At 39.8% G+C, this 20,092-nt stretch overlaps 1 protein-coding gene across 1 annotated transcript in view; it reads right to left on the bottom strand.

Moving 5' to 3' along the window:
* The window catches only part of LOC140228782 (broad substrate specificity ATP-binding cassette transporter ABCG2-like), a 138,652-nt gene that overhangs the window by 79,826 nt on the left and 38,734 nt on the right, over positions 1 to 20,092 (bottom strand). The window contains exons 3-7 of the mRNA XM_072309058.1: positions 16,317 to 16,376; positions 15,617 to 15,731; positions 14,217 to 14,369; positions 8,111 to 8,268; positions 4,220 to 4,371 (exon numbers count right to left, since the gene is read on the bottom strand). Of these exons, the coding sequence (XP_072165159.1) occupies positions 4,220 to 4,371; positions 8,111 to 8,268; positions 14,217 to 14,369; positions 15,617 to 15,731; positions 16,317 to 16,376 (638 nt within the window). The remainder of the gene's footprint in view (positions 1 to 4,219; positions 4,372 to 8,110; positions 8,269 to 14,216; positions 14,370 to 15,616; positions 15,732 to 16,316; positions 16,377 to 20,092) is intronic.

Raw genomic sequence — 20,092 nt, 5'->3', positions numbered from 1 at the left:
CTTGCTTGTAACTAATTAATGCCCTGTTTACTATTGCATCATGTGGCTTCTCTGAGACTTATAGTAACATAAGTTTTTTTTTTTGTATGTTTTTGATTTTTTCCTCAATCATTTAGTATAAAGAGATGTCAGTGTTCCATTGTTTTATGTACATGTTTTTATTCTGGAACCTAAGACCTTACAAGCTTGGTTTTTAGTCCACATTTTATTTCTCCTAGTTCAAAAGATTGTAGATATGAATACTGATGTAAATAGTCCATTGTATTTATTTTTTCTTTCATATCAAGACAGTTGTACCACGTTTACCGTTTTCACCTTAATAACTTGAATTGTTTGTATTGTATGATTGCACATTTTTGTATGATTCTTTTTTTTCTTGAGAAATATGAAATAGATTAAAATCTGATTTTGAAAACTGAAATATTGTTTCAATAGGAATTACATCAGTTGTGTCTGCGTTAATCTGAGTTTGAGATCACAATTGTTTATCCAATTTGATGGCAACACACGTATAATGCCACACGAAACAGTTTGTGTCATATGTATTGCACATGCCTTGCATATTTGTGTGAAGCTGAAATTGTGTTGTAATTTCTTTTTTTCCCTTTCAGATGGAAAGCAGTGGTCTGCAGTGGCATAGATGACTTTAGCCGTTTTTTTTTTCTTAAAGGCAGCAATTACAATACTAATCAGTCACAGACTTCTCACATCATTCACTGAGGCTGCAGCCACTTATGGGCTTCCACCACGAGTCAGATGTGACTTTGGAAGTGAAATGATGTGTGCATGTTGATGGAAGTTGTGAGAGAACCTGGGTTGGAAAATTCCATAAGGGGTAATAGTACCCATAATCAGCAGATTGAGAGATCGCTTTAGACATGTGGTGTGGTGCCACAAACCTGTGGTATGCTTTGTTTGTATTTCTCGAAGCAGAAGGACAGTGGGATGTAGATAAGGCTGTACAGATTTTGGCACTACATTACAACTACCTATCTAGGATCAAATTCTTTAAAGATTGGGCGCCTTTACAAAATTAAAGGGGGCGCACGCCCCCTCCATTTTTTTCTAAGTAATTCTTTTGTTTAAGGTTAAAAAAAAAATCGCCACTGTGATAGATGACTGGTAAACAGATTGACAAAATAGATATAAAAGAATATGTCAGATAACAGTCAGAAAGATAGAGATAGGTAGAAAGACTAGGAGCTACGTGATCACTCCAAGTGCAGTAAAACCTCATCTCCAGGGCGAATTAAGCAAATGAAATAAATCTAATGGTGAAATCAAATATAAGAAATAATTGAAGCAGATAAACAATATAAAAAAAACTGTACACGATTTTAGTTTGAGGAGGCACTTTGGGTGAAAAAGAATTTCATCATCTTTGACAATTTCATCACATCTTCTTGCTCTTCTTAATTTGCATAAGGAAAATGCGACAAATCGCTGTCCACTCACGCAGTATGAGCATCCGTTGCGTGAGCTATCACAACTATTACGTGTTGGCCGGGAAAGATAATGGGTAATGATCGATTCACGGTACCCATCGCGGAAGAGTTAATCTTCTCGGGACAAAACAGGTTTAGGGCGCTCTGGAGAGACGTCTACTTCTCAGATCTATTGAACGTGTAGCACCTTCTTTGTATGCCGATTTGTATATGCGCAGTCTATTGGCGACCTTTAGAAACAGGGTTTGTTTTGTATTCTTTCTCCTATTTCACCCTTTCCGCGGCCCTTTGGTGGCTTTGGTTGTGGCCCCTTTCATTCACTAATTGGTTGCAGTCCTTTTGATTATTTTACCGCGGCCCTTTGGACTCTTTGGTCGCAGCTTTTTCAATCGTTTCGCTGCAGCCTCCTCGATCACTATCTCTTGGCTGCAGTCCCTATATCATAGCCCTATACATGACATGCACTTCAGCGATCCATAAACGTCAAGCAATAGACATCGGCTGGTGAGCTGAATAGAGAGTTGAGTCATTTCACAAGATACCACACATGCATGACCTCCTCGAGACATGCTATTTTATGAAATGGTGTGTAATGTTTCACTACAAGGTGAAATAAGTGTCTGTATCCATCACATCCACTGCATGTATATTTGTTTCTGTTATTTCTTTTTTAATATATCAGCAATCAAATACCTTTCGCCCTTTCGTATATGAAACTTATGGTTCCTGCCTACGATTTATGTAGACGATGTAGATATTACAGGAAATAAGTGGTGAACAGATACTATAAAAACCTACTTCGTGGCCGTACATGCCTTGGTGATGGCGATCTGAGATTGTGAACTGCCGCGTCAGACTAAATCGAATTTTAGTTGAATTGGTGTGGACGTGAAATTATCTGCTAACATTGCCTGTTAGCATATTTATTTATGATCGAATTTGCTTTTGAAAAGAGAATCACAAAAATAATATTGTCATTATGATATTTGGAGTTTGCAAGTTTTTAAAGTACTGACAGACTTAAACAGACAGAAAGACATCTAGAATTCAGATAAATTGTTATGAGAGACAATAATGGTACTCTTGTCCATCCTCATGCAACCCACAACCCATGGTTTTGTAGCGTTTTCAACATGCCATGATTTCACAACTGGTTACGGGTGCTTTTGTATAGGCCTACATAATTCACTGATTGAACCCCCCCCCCCAAAAAAAAAGAAAAAACAAAACAAAACAAAACAAGACAAAAGAAAGGAAAACAAACACACATACACACAAACACAAGATGACAAAAGTGTCCGCTTTTATATCATTCAAAGCGTCGCTGGCAGTGTGCACTGCATGCGTTGATAGGAATAAAGATAAAAAACATACCTAACAACAATCGAATTATAGAACTCCAAAAACATATAAATCATAGCTTATTAAAACAAAGCAAGATGACGTAGAAACTATAATGACTTAGTCCTGTTTTTCTCAACATTTGAAGCTGCATCTATTTTGTGAACTTAGGGAGATAAAATCAGCTCCATGAGTCAGGTAACAACCTTTTGATAGTATCTGCTTTGCGCCCCCTACAAGGTTTGAAAACGTTACGTAATACTATGCTAGTCACAAACGCCGCCACGAGAGGGCGTTGTGCTAAAAATGTGGTTTGTCACACTTTTGACAACTTGGAGTTTTTTACTCATTCAAGGATTAGAAAGGATCCACGCGGCGTTTTGAAAGAAACGCCGTAGATCGGGCCAAAGTGAAAACACGCTTGAGTACCCCGGCGCATTGCCGGCTTTTCAAAAGACCGCTCAAAGCGCCGATGAACGGCCACGCCGCGGGTTCTCCGCACAATGTAATCTGCCAGAGCGCCTAAGGGAGATACGAAGAAGAGAACTTTGGAGATTTTTTTTTTGTCCATCGCTCCGCACAGTGCTTCGATGACCATTACGAATTCAAAAGCTTACGCCCCTTTTCGCGGAGTTAATTGCACCGTATCGCCGGGCCTGAATAAATTCACAAATATAGTGATATATGGTGGAAAAGTGCTAAAGTCACACAAAATACTTACCTCAACTGGAGAAGGTAGTGTTTTGAAGGTGATTTTCTTAAGCAAAAGCTTCTGAAAAAAATTCTGACCAACCAGAGGCTAGGCATTGTTCAGAACTCCAGACCAGAGGGCGCTTTTCATATTTTGCAATTATTCAGTACGTTGCAATTGTTCTTGTCATATTTAGAGGACCATAATTTCATGACTGAAGTTACAATCACAAAGATTTTTCAGACACTGTTAAAGTACATAAATGCATTTTTTTGGGGAAAAGTTTCAGTACATTTCCTTTACTTTCTTGAATTAAAGATGTTTTAAGAATTGTGTTAATCTTATTAAAAAAAGTAAAAGAAATAACACTTTACCCAAAAAATAATCTTAAACCTTTAAGAAACATAAATAATGTGGTATCATCGTGTAGGAAATTTTATATGCTCTGTTTTGGTGCTAAATATATGAGATTCAAATGTCTCTATGAAATGTTATATGCGGATATACGAAATTATATCATTTTCTATTAGGCATTGCCATGGAAACGGCTCTGCGGAGGCCATACCCATCACCAAGAAAAAATACAAGCAGATTCTGATCAGAGCTATTCAATAAACGTCACTTCAAATTGTCCTTAAGGGAGGGGGAGGGGGGTTTCACTATGCTGGTTCAAGGATTGAAAGTAAAGGGCAGATTAGCAATGGACAGTACATTATACTGCGAAGGCGTACAAACTGCTCACCGATTGACGAGAAGTAATCGAGAGCCTCTTGGGCCCTGCCATGAAAGATGGTTTCTCCGCCGCCCAATAGGTGCATCTGGTCGAACAGTCGGAAGATGGAGTATCGAGGCTGATGTATGGAGAAGATAACTGTTCGCCCACGCTTTGACAACCTGAAAGGGTGTCAAAAGGGAAAAAAAATCTGGACTAGGATTTCTGCAACAAAAAAAAAAATGTTCTATCATATTTAACATTGCTGTCGCTATTCATTCGTCTTGAATGAATCTTGATCACGCGTGAAAAGCGTTGATTATACTGATACTTACCTGGAAACCTGCACATAGAGCTATTAAGTGTAGAAGAAAGAGCACAACCGACAATGATTTGATGACGGCAGAACATCTGTCATTTACTTACAGACATTGGAAAATATCACTCTCGGCGATAAAAGTTAACGGCATTAGCAACTTGTGATAATCAAAAATCTGCATTAAGCTTAATAATGCCTGTTTTTTTTTAGTTAAAAATTGAAGAAGTAGCAGCAGGGTCATCCTATGAGGTCGACATCCACGCGTCATACAGTCCACGAGTTCGACATTTAAAAAAGGTCCATGAGTCATATAGCCATGAGTCCCACACTAGGTAAAAATAGCCCTCGAGTTCGATATTAGAACACAGGGCTTAATATGTCGGCATCGTTAGCCTTGTTTGTTTACTTAATGTCGAACTCATGGGCTGTATGACTCGTGAGCTGTGTAACTGGTGGGCTGTATGACTCGTGGGTGTCGGTCTCTCCTGACGAACACCACGTCAGGAGCAATGGTAGTAGCTGTTGTTGTAGTTTTATTTTGTAGTAATATAAGTGAGGTGATAGTGGCAGCAGCGGTAATAGTAGTGACATTGGTATACATATTGTTACTTGACAAATTTATATTTCCTATCTTATTTCTACCATTGTTATATTTATAAATCAGTGCCGTAGGTATTTGGTTTAGAACGATCAAAACTGTCTGAATCTTCATTTCCGACTTTTATCAATGTCTGCGCAGTCTACAACTTCTATATCAGAACAATTGTTACACCTACCTCTAATACTTATTCTACTTCAAATATTAAGCCTTTTATTTTTACTGCTCATACTGCTGCTATTCCTAGGAGGCATAGTACAGGCGAAAGGTGTTGGCAGCGATTTCATGTAACAATGGGGGGGGGGGCGATAATACCGAAGGCGAAATAATCATACCTTTGAGCGGAAAAATAGCAGCCGAAAGAGCGCGCAAGCAAGAGAGCGCAGCGACAGAGTGATTGGAGTACTATAAAATTCAACAACCTGCTGGTGCGTGCACACTTTGCAAAATGTCAAAACAAACTACGAACAAGAGAGCTGGGGGTCTCACGCTCGCCTGAGTATCGAAAGTTCACCTTCCATGCATTCTTGCAAAATTTTACCTGAGAACATTCGAAACTTGGGGCGGCTTTGAGACCTGGGGGCATGGTGTCCATTTGCATATTCCATCACACTGGTAAAATACTGCCAAGTGCATTGTACTTTATAGAAGTTTGGACTATGCAGATTAGAAAAACAAAAAGACTTAAAGCTCTTTCGCTTCTGATTCTAGAGACGAATATTATTGAATATTCCTTACTTTAGGACGTTTGGACCCCCTGGGGCCCTAAGGAAAGCATGGTGCCCATTCAAACACTTTGAGATCGTACCCCTAAGAATGCTACTTGCCAAGTTTGGTGAAAGTCCATATTTTGTTGTCAGCAAGAAGATGAAAATGTACAATTTAGGCCTGCTTTTGGATCTCTCCCTCTGCCCCGACTCCAAGGAGGGGGGGGGGGGCAGCCCTGGATCTGCAGGGAAAGTGAAACTTGAAACTACAGTCATCAATGTACCAACTCTTAGTATTAACTCAGCTCTATCAATTCTGGTTCAAGAGAAGAAGATTTTCAAAGATTCCTTAATTTTGGGAGATTTGGGTCCCCTGGGGGACCCAGATGGGGGTATGGTGCCTATTCGTGACCGTGCATCACAAAACGAACAAAAAGTCGCACCCCTTGATTTTACATGAGGACTCAAAAAAGGTGAAATGGGTCAACCGAGTCAATCTTGAGTTTTTCATATTTTCTGAAAGAACTATCCTACGTTATTCTTAAGGTTGGGGTCATAACATGAATGGGAAAGTGTGTTTTGAGCAGTTTTTCTACAACCCTTTTTTTGGGGGGGGGGATAGTAGAACGATCAGCTATGTCTCAGTGGCCCCTTTTCATTTCTTGAAATCCTTTGCATATACTTCACTGTCAAGTCTAATAACTTTTGACAGGATAAGCCTACCGCTTTGAAAGTTTGCACTAATTACGGACTGAATGTGTTGATAGAGCATGCTTGATTTCAGCTTAGTCTGATAATCCATTCATTGTTGCTGCTCCGGTGGTTTACACCCTGTGTTTTGTCCCTTTCATCGCGCAGCTAGCACGGCTTGGTAAAGATTGAGCGCTTGAATAGACACTGTACTCCAGAGCCTCTTTTCCCAGTTCACACTTATCCAGAGTGTGTGCTTTCTTTCCAGCATTCAGATAGGTTAGGGGAGTCCATTTGAATTGAGTTATACATCATTTTAAAGCTTATAGTCTGCTCTTTCAGAATCTGCCCTTAACTGAATATCCCAGGTCTGGCGACTTTTGTTGGCTTTGTGATGCAGGGTCACATTTGAACAAATTGAGATCCTATCTCCCTAGGGATGCTGCCTGCCAAATTTGGTGAAAATCGGTCATGGGGTTCTCAAGAAGATCATGAAAATGCACAATTTAGTCCCCATTAGGACCCCTCCCCACTCCCCTCCCCCGTGTCCCAAGGGGGGGGGGGGGCACCTCTGATTCCGCCATGAACAAACTTGAAACTACAGTCATCAATGTACTAACTCATAGTATTACCTTAGCTCTATCATTTCTGGGTCTAGAGAAGAAGATTTTTAAAGATTCCTTAATTTTGGGGGGGGGGGGGTTTGGGCCCCCTGGGGACCCCACACGTGGGGCATGGTGCCCATTTGAACAATGTGAGATCCTATCCCCCTAAGGATGCTACCTGCCAAGTTTGGCGAGAATCTGTCATGGGCTCTCAGGAAAAAGATGAAAATGTAAAAAGTTTACGCAACAACGCAAGACGCACGACGCACGACGGACGACGGACGCTGGACGAAGAGCGATCGAAAACTAATCGTCAGGGACAAAATGAATGGCTAAATCGTAGTACGTGTATCTGTAACCTCATTGGCGTGTGCGTCTTATTGTGTATTATCAAAGTTCATGGAGATGGACCGAAGGGGGTTGGGAAGTGTCGGATGGGGTGGCCACCTCTCATCCGAGTGAGTTTTTGCATTTTTTGAATCAAAATTCAACAATGTGATGCACTCTTTTGTTATATATCTGCCAAAGTTTTAATTAGGCCTATAAAGTAAGAAATGTTAATACCAATGGCTAAATCACGGTATTTGTCACTTCTTGATCCCATGAGCATCTTAACTGTGTACAAAAGTATGAAGTTTATAGAGGTGGAATAAAGGTGGGAGGGTTTGTCCCCCTTCCTAACGAGGGAGCGTTTGCACTCTTAGAAATAAGATTCCACAATCTGATACAGACTTCGGTGGTGGAACAGTTGTAAAAAGCTTAATTAAGAAAGTACGAAAAATGAATATAACGGGACGATGCAAATAGCAAATTGTGATATCTGTCACATCTTGATCCGCTGTGTCTGTGCTTCTTTACTGTGTACTAAAAGTTTATGCTGGAGGTGACAAAAGGATAACGGTATGGGAGTAGGAGGAGTCGCCTACGGGTGTCTGTGTCATATCTAATGCTACAGCCATAAGACTACAAAAAACACTCGTTACATTAATAACATATGCTCACGATGCCAAAAGATGCATGACAGAGTAAGCCGTGCTGGAATCAAGTCCCGTGGTAGGTTCGTCGAGGAAGAGCACGCTGGGTTTGATGATGAGTTCCATCCCAACATTAGTCCTCTTCCTCTCTCCTCCTGACACGCCACGGATGAACTCAGTACCTACCTGTAGAAAAATGTCAATGGCTAGGAAATGATGGATGTTGAGGAAATCCTAGATAATCTAAAATGATTTTGATTCTAGTACACTTTAATCTATTCAAAAATACTGGCTGTTATTGTCAGTATCCGGGCAGTTACCCCTGGGCAACTATCCTTTGGATAACTACCATCCGGATAATTACCCCCAGGGCTATTCCTCCCCAGGGCAACTACCCTCCGGACAACTACCCTCATAGGGCAATTACCCTCCAGGGCAATTACTCCCCAGGACAACTACCCCCCGGACAACACCCTCCTAGGGCAACTACCCCCAGGGCAATTCCCACTAGGACAGCTACCCCCCTCCCCCGCCCCCGATAACTACCCTCGGGTAACTACCCCCTGGATAACTACCCCCGGATAATTACCATCCGGATAACTACCACCCGGATAACTATCTCCGGATAACTACCACTCGGATAACTACCTCCCAGCTACCCCTCCTCCATTAGTACCCCCGGATAACTACCCACTGGACAACTACCCTCCCAGGACAATTACTCTCGAGGCAAATTCCCCCCCCCCCCCGGGAACACGACCATCCGGTTGTATTTGTAATTTTTTCTATTGGTTTATAACACCATATCAGAATACAAAGCCCTAGTTACGACACAAATTGTCGCCCCCAGCTCTGGGCGACAGTTTGTGCTGCTTGCGCAGTTTCCAATTTTTGACCTCGACAATTTCGACAATTTGCGCTGGCAAAATGAAACGTAGCTGCACAAATTGTCGTCAACCATGCACTATGAATTGTGTGGTTGGGGTGGTTGCTCCGGTGTTATGCTTGGGTGGGTGGGTATGACTGGTAAGTTATGCGTATGTGTGTGTGTGTGGGGGGGCTCCATGGTATGTGTTGTGCATGATTTGTAGGTGCAGACCCTAAACGAGCATTCCAATTAAATATTAATCAAACTGAAAAGATAAGTCTTACCACATAAATCTTCAGCAGCAAGCAGGAGCAAAAGTCTACTGTGGCAATGAAAATGCCTTCAACGTGTATGAGCACGAGTTTTGAGTTCACAGCGGCGTTGATTTCAAAATAGTATGGGTGTGTCAATTTCAGTGGTGAAGCGGGCTAGGAGAGAGAGACGGAGAGAAAAGGCATACGAGGGAAGTACCCTCCCTAAATGTTATCTGTCTTTGTTCACTTTTTTCACTGCATTCGTTTTCTTCCATCAGTCTTAACTTCAACTTCCATATCACTATTCTTTGTCCCAGAATAACTTTGCCATGCTTTATGCATGAGCGAATAATTTCGACACGCCATATATGATTTCTCAATCGTTAGTTGATTTTATCACAAACGTACTGCCATATACACACTCCAAATATATGCGTATTTATAAACAAGCGCCAACAAACACTCAAACAAAATTCTCATAATGCATATAAACCACCTCATCACACATTCTTCCATTATATGCAATAACACACACACACACACACACATTGCACACAAACACTTTACAGGGATCGAATGTCCCACTCTTTTGGGAGTGGGAGGGAAGTGGCAGCAAAAATATGAAGACTTTTTGTTCTTGTTTTTGTTAGTTTGTTTGTTTGTTTTTTTGCTTGTCAGCCGACTTTCGGCGGAAAATCAGACCTTAAAAGTATGAAGACATTTTTGTTGTTGTTTCTCTTGTCTTTTGATGTTCTTTCTTCTTGACTGATAGGCGATTTTGACACCCCCCTTTCAAAAACGAAGCGCAGCCCTGAATAATGCCCAAATAAATTCAATAGAATGATAATATGGATATCCATTTCTTTGTATGTAATAACGTTATATATATTTTCCTGTAGCTATTAATTGTATTCTTCAATTTTCTTGATTTAAGTCAATAAAGCAATCATCTCAGGGGCATCGTTCCGTTTTAATGATGGTGACCTGGAGTTGGAATATCTGTGCGAGGAAGCGGAGCAACCTAGCGGGGGGAGGGTGTGGGAGGGGGGTATCCCCCTCCCACACGAGGAATATTTTGCATTTTCAGACCTGAAATTCAAAAGATCTGGTTCACACTTTTGGTGAAATTTGGGATTTTAGTCCTATCAAAAAACAAGTAAGAAAAAGAAATATTCATAGATATTTAAATGACTACATCGTGGTATTTCAGCTCTTGCTCCGCCTGTGCGACATCACTGTGAAGGCCTACTAAATAGTGGGGCCTATCACCGGCGTAGCCAGGATAGGGGGAGCGGTTAGATGCGAGGGTGTGGGAGAGGGGTTTCCCCCTCCCACAGTGAGAACTTTTTGCATATTGATGTTGTAAATGGTGTAATTTGATGCATTTTTTTTTGCGTGTTTTATCGACTTGAAACAGTCCCACATGTTTAAGGTAGCCGTACATTTGTGACCCTGCACCACAAAACAAACAAAAAGTCGCCAGACATGGATTTTCAGTTAAGGGCAGATTCTGAAAGAGCAGACTCTAAGCTTTAAAATGATGTATAACTCAATTCAAATGGACTCCCCTAACCTACCTAAATAATGGAAAGAAAGCAAACACTCTGGAAAAGTGTGAACTGAGAAAAGAGGCTCTGAAGTACAGGGTCTATTCAAGCGCTTAATCTTTACCAAGCCGTGCTAGCTGTGTGCTGAAAGGGACAAAACAAAGGATGTAAACAAGTGGAGCAACAACAATGAAGGGATTACCAGATTAAGCTGAAATTAAGTATGTTCTATTAGCATATTCTGCCCATGATTAATGCTAACTTTCAAAGCAGTAGCTTTATCCTTTCAAAAGTTATTAGACTTGGAATTGAAGAGTCTGCAAAGGATTTCAAGACATGAAAAGCGGCCTCCAAGACAAACCTGATCATTCTACTCTTCCCCCAAAAGGGTTGTAGAAAAACTGCTAAAAACACACTTGCCCATTCATGTTATGATACCAAACTGAAAAATAATGTAGAAGACGGATAGCTCTTTCAGAAAATATGAAAAAACTCAAGATTGACTTGGTTGAACCATTTCACCTTTTGAGTCCTCACTTAAAATCAAGGGGTGCGACTTTTTGTTTGTTTTGTGGTGCACGGTCACATTTTATGTAGATTATCATTGAACAATAATTTTGCCTATAAAATGGTATCATTTAAATAAACTTCTTGTATTAATTCTTACACTGAATATCATAAACGCGACCGAGGGTCGGGGGTGGTAGGAGGGTGTCCCCCTCCCATTTGGCTATAAAATGGTATCATTTGAATGAACTTCTTGTATGATTATTCTTACACTTAATATCATGAACGGGACCGAACCCGAGAGAGCGGAGCGAGCGAGGGAGGGGGGGGGGTGGGGGTGGAGGGGGAGGGTGTAGGGGGATGTTCCCCCTCCCACGGTGAGACTGAAGTAACAGACCTGGTGCACACTTTAGTTTTAAAATCTGTCAATCTAAAGTGTATTAAAAAGGACAGAACGGGGAGGGTATGGAAGGGGTTAGGTCTATCCCCCTCTTACGCGAGGGAGAGTTTGTATTTTCAGAATTGAAATTTAGCCATCTTTGGGTGAAATATTTAGCCAGTTTTCTATCAAAAAAGTAAAAACATTTCCACATCTCGGGAGTTACGAGGAGGAGCAAAATGATATGTTTGTCCCCAATACTTTTATGGGGGAACCATCCCCTTCCCCCTCCATCGACGCCTATGCATATGCGGGAGCGTTTGTAAATGAAAGATGTGCTGCACACTCTTTGATTTTATAAGGAAATACGTCAATCTCAAAGGTGTACAAAGTCTATCGAAAGGGACCCAGTAGCGGAGCTTTTGCATATTTAGGATTGCAATTCAACGATCCGGTGCATAGTTCTGGCGGTATAGTTGGACAATTTTCCACAAAGAAAGTTCGAGATTTGTCCTCACATCGGGAGTTGCTTGGGGACAAATGATTTGTCTGCCCCCAACATTTCCGCAGGGGCGGGGAAATTCCCCTTTGCCCCCCCCCCCCCCAGACAGATTCGACGCCCCTGATCATCCCTGGGTATGCCCATAGATGTATCAGAATCATCATCGTTTCAGGAATGATTCAGGAAATGGAGGGGGGGGGGGTTCAATTATGGCGGTATAGTTTTTGTTATTGTTTGTTCGTTTTCGTACATTATTTGCAGATGGTCCTGAGTTGCTCGCGTCATAGCATGTTTACATGTAATCCTATGCTATTTGACGTTGTCAATGTCTGGACCATACCTTACGTCGATATTACTTTCTTCGCGATCGAGCATCTTTTTTCCTAGAAGAACTTGACCTGAGTAGTTGTCGAAGGGAGGGGGGGGGGGTTGTCCTACGGGGAATTATTGTCCTGGGGAAAATGGCCTTGAGGATAATTGCCTTAGAGGTTTGTTATCCTGGGGTAATTGTACTGGGGGAATAGCAATAGTTCACTTCAGTTCAGTTTTGTTTATTTCATTTCCAACACATACAATTACAACATTTGAACACACATAATTATACTAATGATACAACAATGCAATGAAAAACAACAACACACTAACAATGAACCATAATGTATAATATGATTTTATATTTATTTCAAGACGATACAGAAAAAAAAAATGGTTGGAAATGGAGGGGACTGCTAGAAAGCAGAGTTTGTAGTTTGTAGTCCCCTCATAAAAAAAAAAAACACCAACATCTGTAGTTAACAAAACTGTTAAAACGAGGCAAAGAAAGCAAAGTAAGACAGAGACGAAGTACACACAGACAGACACATTAACACACATGAGACGGCTCTCTTGTAATGAGGGAAAGAGGAAAGGTAAGGGAGGAATGAATGACAGGAAGAGACTACCTTCACAGTGGACAGAGAAAAGGGAGAGGGAAGAGGAAGATGATGGGTCATAACCAGGACACGTGAGGTATGAGATATAAGCTCCTAAAAATTAAGGAGTGTAAAGTGGAGTTGTAGTGAACGATAGACGATTGTGGTAAGAAAAAAATGGGACTAGAAATTCAAGCTTACAAAAAATATAACTCATTTTGAAATGTAAGCGTAATTTAAGCGTTACAGCATTCAAACTTAAGGCTTCTTTTATACTACTAGTACTATCAAGAGAATTCCAAAATTTCGGACCAGAAAAAGAAAATACAGAATTATCGAAAACAATTCTGGTTAAGGGCAAATGATATTCACTGGATTGCTGGGTAGGATACGAATGGACAGTTTTGTTTTGATGAACACAGAGTCAAATATAGAAGGGGGAAAATGTGCATAAATCATCCTAAATACAAACGATGTAAATCGTTAATCTTTTTAAGATGTTCTTTTCATAAAATAAAGCATCAGTATGACCTAGGGGAATTGTCCTGGGGGTAATTTTCTTCGTGGTAGTTATGGGGGGGGGTATAGTTATCTGGTGGTAGTTATCGGGGGTGGGGGTAATAATCCAGGGGGTAGTTATCCAGGGGGTGTTTATGGGGGGGGGGGTTGCCCTGGGGGATGATTGCCCTAGGAGGGTAGTTGTCAGGGGGTATAAGTTGCCCTAGGGGGAATTGTCCTGAGGGTTATTATCCGGATTGTAGTGATCCCGAGGGTGGTCTTCCGGGGGGTAGTTGTCCTAGACCGGTTATTGTCATCAATTTCTTAAGCTTGGGATATGTATATATATATATATATATATATATATATATATATATATATATATATATATATATGTATACATAATTACTGTTATTATTTTATCTTTTTTTTCGCTGCGACTTCACCGTCTTTCCAGAGAAAGCTGGCACATTATAAGTACTCACTTTTCTTTTTTACTATGTGCTGGTAATCACAGATTTAGGACATGTTATTATTATCTCCAATAGTATGAGGCAGAGCACTTTTTTAAAATATGTCTGACTGCTTTTCTCGTCAATTTCTGCTATTGTAATTCCCCTGTGACTGGTGACGTTTTACCTTCTTCCAAGCACTGTATCGCCACATACCTTGCTGTCGGCAACATGAGACAGACCTAACTCTCGTAGCGCATCTTCCACTCGCTCCTCCCGCTCCGCCTTCTTGATCTCTTTGGGTAGTCGAAGAGCTGCTGAGAACTCAAGATTCTCGCGTATGGTCAGCGTTCCCATGACAACATCATCCTATCAATGTCATTATCATATTGATCTTGAAAGCTCGAAATTGTACATACTAAATATAATTATACATACATTTATGGGTATATCAAGTTTTTGTTTAATTGTTCATTTTTTTTTTGTTGGTGTTTTTTTGTGGCTCGTCCGGGGCACCAAAAGCATTAAACCTAATAATTTGACAGTTTTTTTTTTTTTTCGTGGCAAGACAATGAAATTTGGTGGCCTGACAAAAGGAAAAACATTAAAAGAATGGCTCATTTTATAAAACGTTGCGATAATATAATTACATGACTGGCAGATACGAGAAAGTGCCACAAATTCCACGTACTTTGACTGGGAAGTTAGAAGAAAAACACTAGAAAATAAAATCTTTCATTCAAACCAATGAAATGGTTACAAACAATTATGAGAAAATTGGCAGAAATAATATCTGTAAATACTACTTACTGTGACTAGGTTCATTGAGCCTAACATATCAAATCTTGATTTGAGACATAAAGATGATTTTCCATGACACCACATATTTATGAAACAATCATATTTTAATAATGCTAAATGTAGATAATTCTTGCATTTCTGATACTATCATTAATTTTTGTTGGGTACTGGTTCCAATCTGATATGTGATAATATTGGGTACTGGTTCCCGTATGGGATGTTGGGTACTGGTCTGGTCTGATACGACATGTGGGTACTTCTGGAGGTCAATTTTGGGCAAGGTTAGAGAAGGAAGGAAAAATGTAAAAAATCGGACATAAAAGGACTATACACAGTTAGTCAGAAAAAAATTCCCGTCATTTTAAAGTTGTCTTTGTAATATTTGAAGTATAAAGACTTAATTACGGGTTTCATATTATGTCTTGGTAGAGTTATCCTCCCAGCATTTTTGGTACCCTTTTCATTTGGATCTTTGCATGCAAGAAAAGACAATTGCTCATCATACATCTCCTACTTCAACCGACCAATGAGAACATAATTCCGTTTGCAGGCAATCAATTACGATTACATTTGACGCTCTTCTTTACGTTCCCCCAACCACTGAAGGAACTATATGTACCATTTTATTAGTACCACATCTGTTACTACACCAGACCCAGTTTGCCACACCTCATATCAGACCAGATCCATTTCCCACTTCTTATATAATAGAATTGATATATCAGTAGGTTAAGCAAACCATCTCTACTGCAAAAAAAAAAAAAATGCTCTTGAAATAAGATGGCTAATCAAGCTACAACCGTAGGGTAACTCACTTGCACAACGTATCCCGAGATGCATCTAAAATTCTTGGGTTGTAGAGAGCCATCTATGAGCACTGTCCCAGTCAGCCCTGTAGGGTCCTTCCGAGCCGCAAGTATGTCCAGCAGCCTGGTGGATAGTAGTTTAAAATGGACCAGAAAGTTCGTTTAACATGAACTTGGGACATAATTTATTCATTGCGTCATCGTGCCCGCATGGTAGAATTGGATATCAAATGAACACACACTGATCACATGAAGATTAGTAGGAGGTCTAATAATGGAGTTTATAATAAGTATGATGAGAAAGAACAGCAGATTTGACAAAAGAAAGGAAAAGAAAACAGACGGATACATGATATATCAGTATCAACTTCGATTACCCGATGTACCGTCTAAGATAAGCTTGAAACATTCATTTGACGAGAATGCTTAGTATTCATTTTTGAATTGTTGACACACAGAGCATAATCAAACGTGAGAGGGTGGATATGGGAATGTTATTACCAACCAGACTCTATGTATAATAAATTGTTTGTTGTAAGTCAAAACAATTTATAGAATAGAAAAAAAGTGATACCAAGGATGTATTAATAATGCCGAATTGCGCTATAGTGTTTGGTTGATATCTTGACTGCATTCATCAGTGTCAATCCGTGTTTGTACAATCGAAGAGGATGGATTATAAAAAAAAGGTTATATCTCTTCTACTTACGATGTTTTGCCACTTCCCGTAGGACCTAGAATTGCGTTCATTCCTGGCTTAAACACTCCACTGGGAATAAATTAAAAACAAAATACAATTAATAATGAAACAAAGTTGCCCAGCCTTACTACAATAAACATGAGTATACTTTGTTGTGGGTATTGGAAAACATTCACTTTAGAACATTTTTTCTTTTTAGAACTGCAGCAAGATCCGAGTCTGGACTGAGCAATGTGTGTAATCATACCGTCCCCTGTAGCAAGAGGTAAAACACTCTGTCCCTCGGATAGGACATAAAATGGAGGTCCCGTGTGTGAGAGAGTCACATCTCATGCACGTAGAAGATCCCGCTTCATTCATTCGTTCATTCGTCAGGGTGTTTAACCCGGTGAAGTGATCTAGCCTCACATCCAAGTGGACCCCATGGAAGACCAGCTTAGCATAGCTGAATATGGGCTATCCAGCCATCTTCTCAGATGGGAAAAATGAACAAACAAACAAACAAACATACAGTGTTTAGCATTCTGGAGCACATGGACTAAAATAATTCGACAGCAGTGTGCCTTCGGCTCAGATGAGTCCAATTTCTCATATAGTTAACACATCAACCGGAGGCACATTACTCTTCAATTGCAGTTTCATCATGGAGTACAGGTACATGAAATATCACAGGTCAAGTATTGACCCTTAACCGTCTGTGCACATGAATGATGTTACAGCTAAAAAATGCACTTTTTAAGCTATATTATTTCAGTGATTTTTGGTCTTTGACCTTCAGAGATTTTCCAGAGATATTGGGTTCGGAAGGACGAGGTTGCTGTATCAGTTATTTTCCAGCTCTTTGGTAGTGTATTTTACTTCTTGCCTCTTTCATTTGCGTCTTGTGGACAGATAACTAACTAAATATTCTATAAATTTTCAAGAATATAACAGCTTAGAATTCATCTTCCTGACATAATTCTATTGCTGCCGTGATTCTTGTCACACACACACACACACACACACACACAGAGAGAGACACACATACACAATGCGGTACTCTTGGTCTCCTTTCGCACTGGCCGGCCCTCTTAAATTTGATATAAGCGCACGGGGGGGGGGGGGGTCAAATTCATCACGTGATTATGAACTCACATTTGGCACGACATGTATTCTAATTGTATCTAAATACATTTGACCTTTCTTAATAATCTTCCGTCGCTGAATGCTTTTGCAAGCATGGTTCTAACTCGACACCATTATGTTATGAAAATTGAATTATTGAACTCTTGTCATGAACATGTCGTCACGTAATAATGCAAAGCAAAATATACCAAGGGTACAGGTCCATGACTTGCGATGAGAATAGCAGGAAACTCGATAAGGAGAGTGATGACCATAAGATCAATCCATTAACGAAGTAAATATATGAGTGAACAAAAGAGATTTTATAGTGTTTGTATAGTGTTTGCATAGAGTACAAATCAGACGTCCAACATTGAAATGGGAGCGCACGCACTGATCCAGGCATTTATCGCAGTCTACGTTTAAGTCATATCTTGTCGTATAATGTAAGAAGTGATTTTACTTTCCATAACACATTTTATTTTTTTGAAATGCAATGTGTTTAGTTGTTTAGATATTTTCTATGATAATATCATATCATTTATACTATTTTCTAAAGTCAAGATTTTTTCTTTATTCACAAAGTGAAGAATGGGAACTTAAGTGCAGACTAGAAGATAGTTTGAGCATTATGACGTTTGTTTGGCGTACATACTCACTCCCGAGTGAAGCCGCCATATATCAAACAACATCAACAACATTAAAACGTTTTGAGCATCATGATTACTTGAAAATTGTGACGTAACTAGTGAGGTTCACACCTAGATCCCTTTACCTTAAGGTTTTCAAAACTTGAAGTTTTGTAAACTACGAGGCACTAAACTCCAAGTTAGTGTAGATGTAGACGCACGTAGTTTTGAAAACTACGACAAAACCTTAAGGCGAAGACACCACGACAAGACCATACGATTTCTTAGGGTTTTGTCGTAGTTTCATCGTGGTTTTGGGAATCCCCCCCCCCCCGACAGAGCGTTAAAACTGCGACAAATGTGAACGGAGTTTTGTTAACCACGACGCTCAATTTTCTCACAATAGCGCGCAACCGTATTTTCGAACTAGGCGCCCTTTATTTTCTATCGTAGTTAGCATTACCTTGAGGTTTTGCTAACTGCATGTAGGTGTGAACGGCATCGAAGTTTTGTCGTGGTTAGGGGAAGGAATTTTTACGCTCGTACTTAGTATAACTTCAAGTTTTTGGATAGGTGTAGATATGGCTAGAATCGAATGATGCAAGGCTGACTGCGTCGAATATTGCGTCGAGCGCATTTTGCTGCCATCTACTGTGCAATAAATTTACAGGATCCGGAAAATCTCATCGCCCACAACCCAAAATGGCAGCTCCCTAACTGTCGGCTAGCGCTAGCCGTGTTGCCCTCCGTTCATTGGTCCGTTAAGGAGGTGCGCGGTAGATTGAACGGTGATCACCAGCATAGAGCTGTAGCAATCACTTCGTCTATAACACAACGTCATTGGGATCGACTTGAAATGAAAACGATTACAAAATTCAAAATATCACTGTATCATTCCCAAGGAATTGATTTCATCAATATGTTCTTTCAACCACGGTCGCAAATTATATTATGCTAGAACAGAATGTTCATGCAACCATTAGTCAGTTTCCGTATACTTCGCCACACACACCGCACCCGCACGCACACATGTACGTATACAGCACACTAAACTTAGATCTGTGAACCAGTCGTTTTCTTTAAATACTCACAGTGCATTTTTCTGTCAGACATAATTATTAGGGTGGCAACGCGGCGGTCTCTTTATGTTCTTCTATCTGTCAATGAGATGGCAACACGGCCGTCTCTTACTCTTAGTGAAGTAAGGTGCATTGTATATGTGTCATTGTAGATGGCAACACGGCTGTTTCTTATGAAGTAAAGTGCATTTTAATCTGTCATTGTAGATGGCAACACGGCTGTCTCTTATTTTTTTTTCAATTCAATTCAATTCAATTCAATCTTTATTTCCGATTCAATATATAATATACAAAAAATACATGTGAATATGAGCAAATTGTACAAAAAGTGAGTTTAAAAACAATGGAAACGACAACAAAACAAGGCGAGATTATGATAAAGACAAAAGAATAAAAAAAAAAAAACCACATCGGGAAAACAGATATCACAGGTACATAGAGAACAGAAACTCAATCATTAACAATATACTAACGTGTTTGGTTGATCGGAAAATGGTATGAGCGTAGAAAGCCAGAATAGGCTTGTTATGTTGCACATACCCCGCGTTATAATCATTTGAAAATTACTTTAAAAAAAAATCAAATTAATCATGACAAAAAAAAAAGAAAAAAAAAGAAAAAAAAACACATTAAACACCATAATACAAATAGAAGAAAGACCAATACATCCATACATATAATCCAATCAATACTTCCTAATCAATAACTTCTTGTACTGCCTTTTGAACATATTATTAAACTGTGTATTGAATTTGCTCAATTCTAACGTATTCCATAAAACGGGACCAGTATGACGCAACGAATATTTAGATTTATCGGTTAAAAAACGCTATCGATGAAAATGATTTGACGATCTTGTATAATAATTATGTACATCAGAGTTCACAGAAAACATATTTTGTAAATAAGGTGAAAGAGTTTTAGCATGGAAACGTTGCATAAAAGAACATATTTGCATTTTATTCAAATCTTG

The sequence above is a fragment of the Diadema setosum genome, chromosome 5 (assembly GCF_964275005.1).
Source record: "Diadema setosum chromosome 5, eeDiaSeto1, whole genome shotgun sequence".
NCBI classification, from domain to species: domain Eukaryota; kingdom Metazoa; phylum Echinodermata; class Echinoidea; order Diadematoida; family Diadematidae; genus Diadema; species Diadema setosum.
Note: the sequence above shows the minus strand (reverse complement) of the source record. Positions and strands in the feature narration are given on the sequence as shown.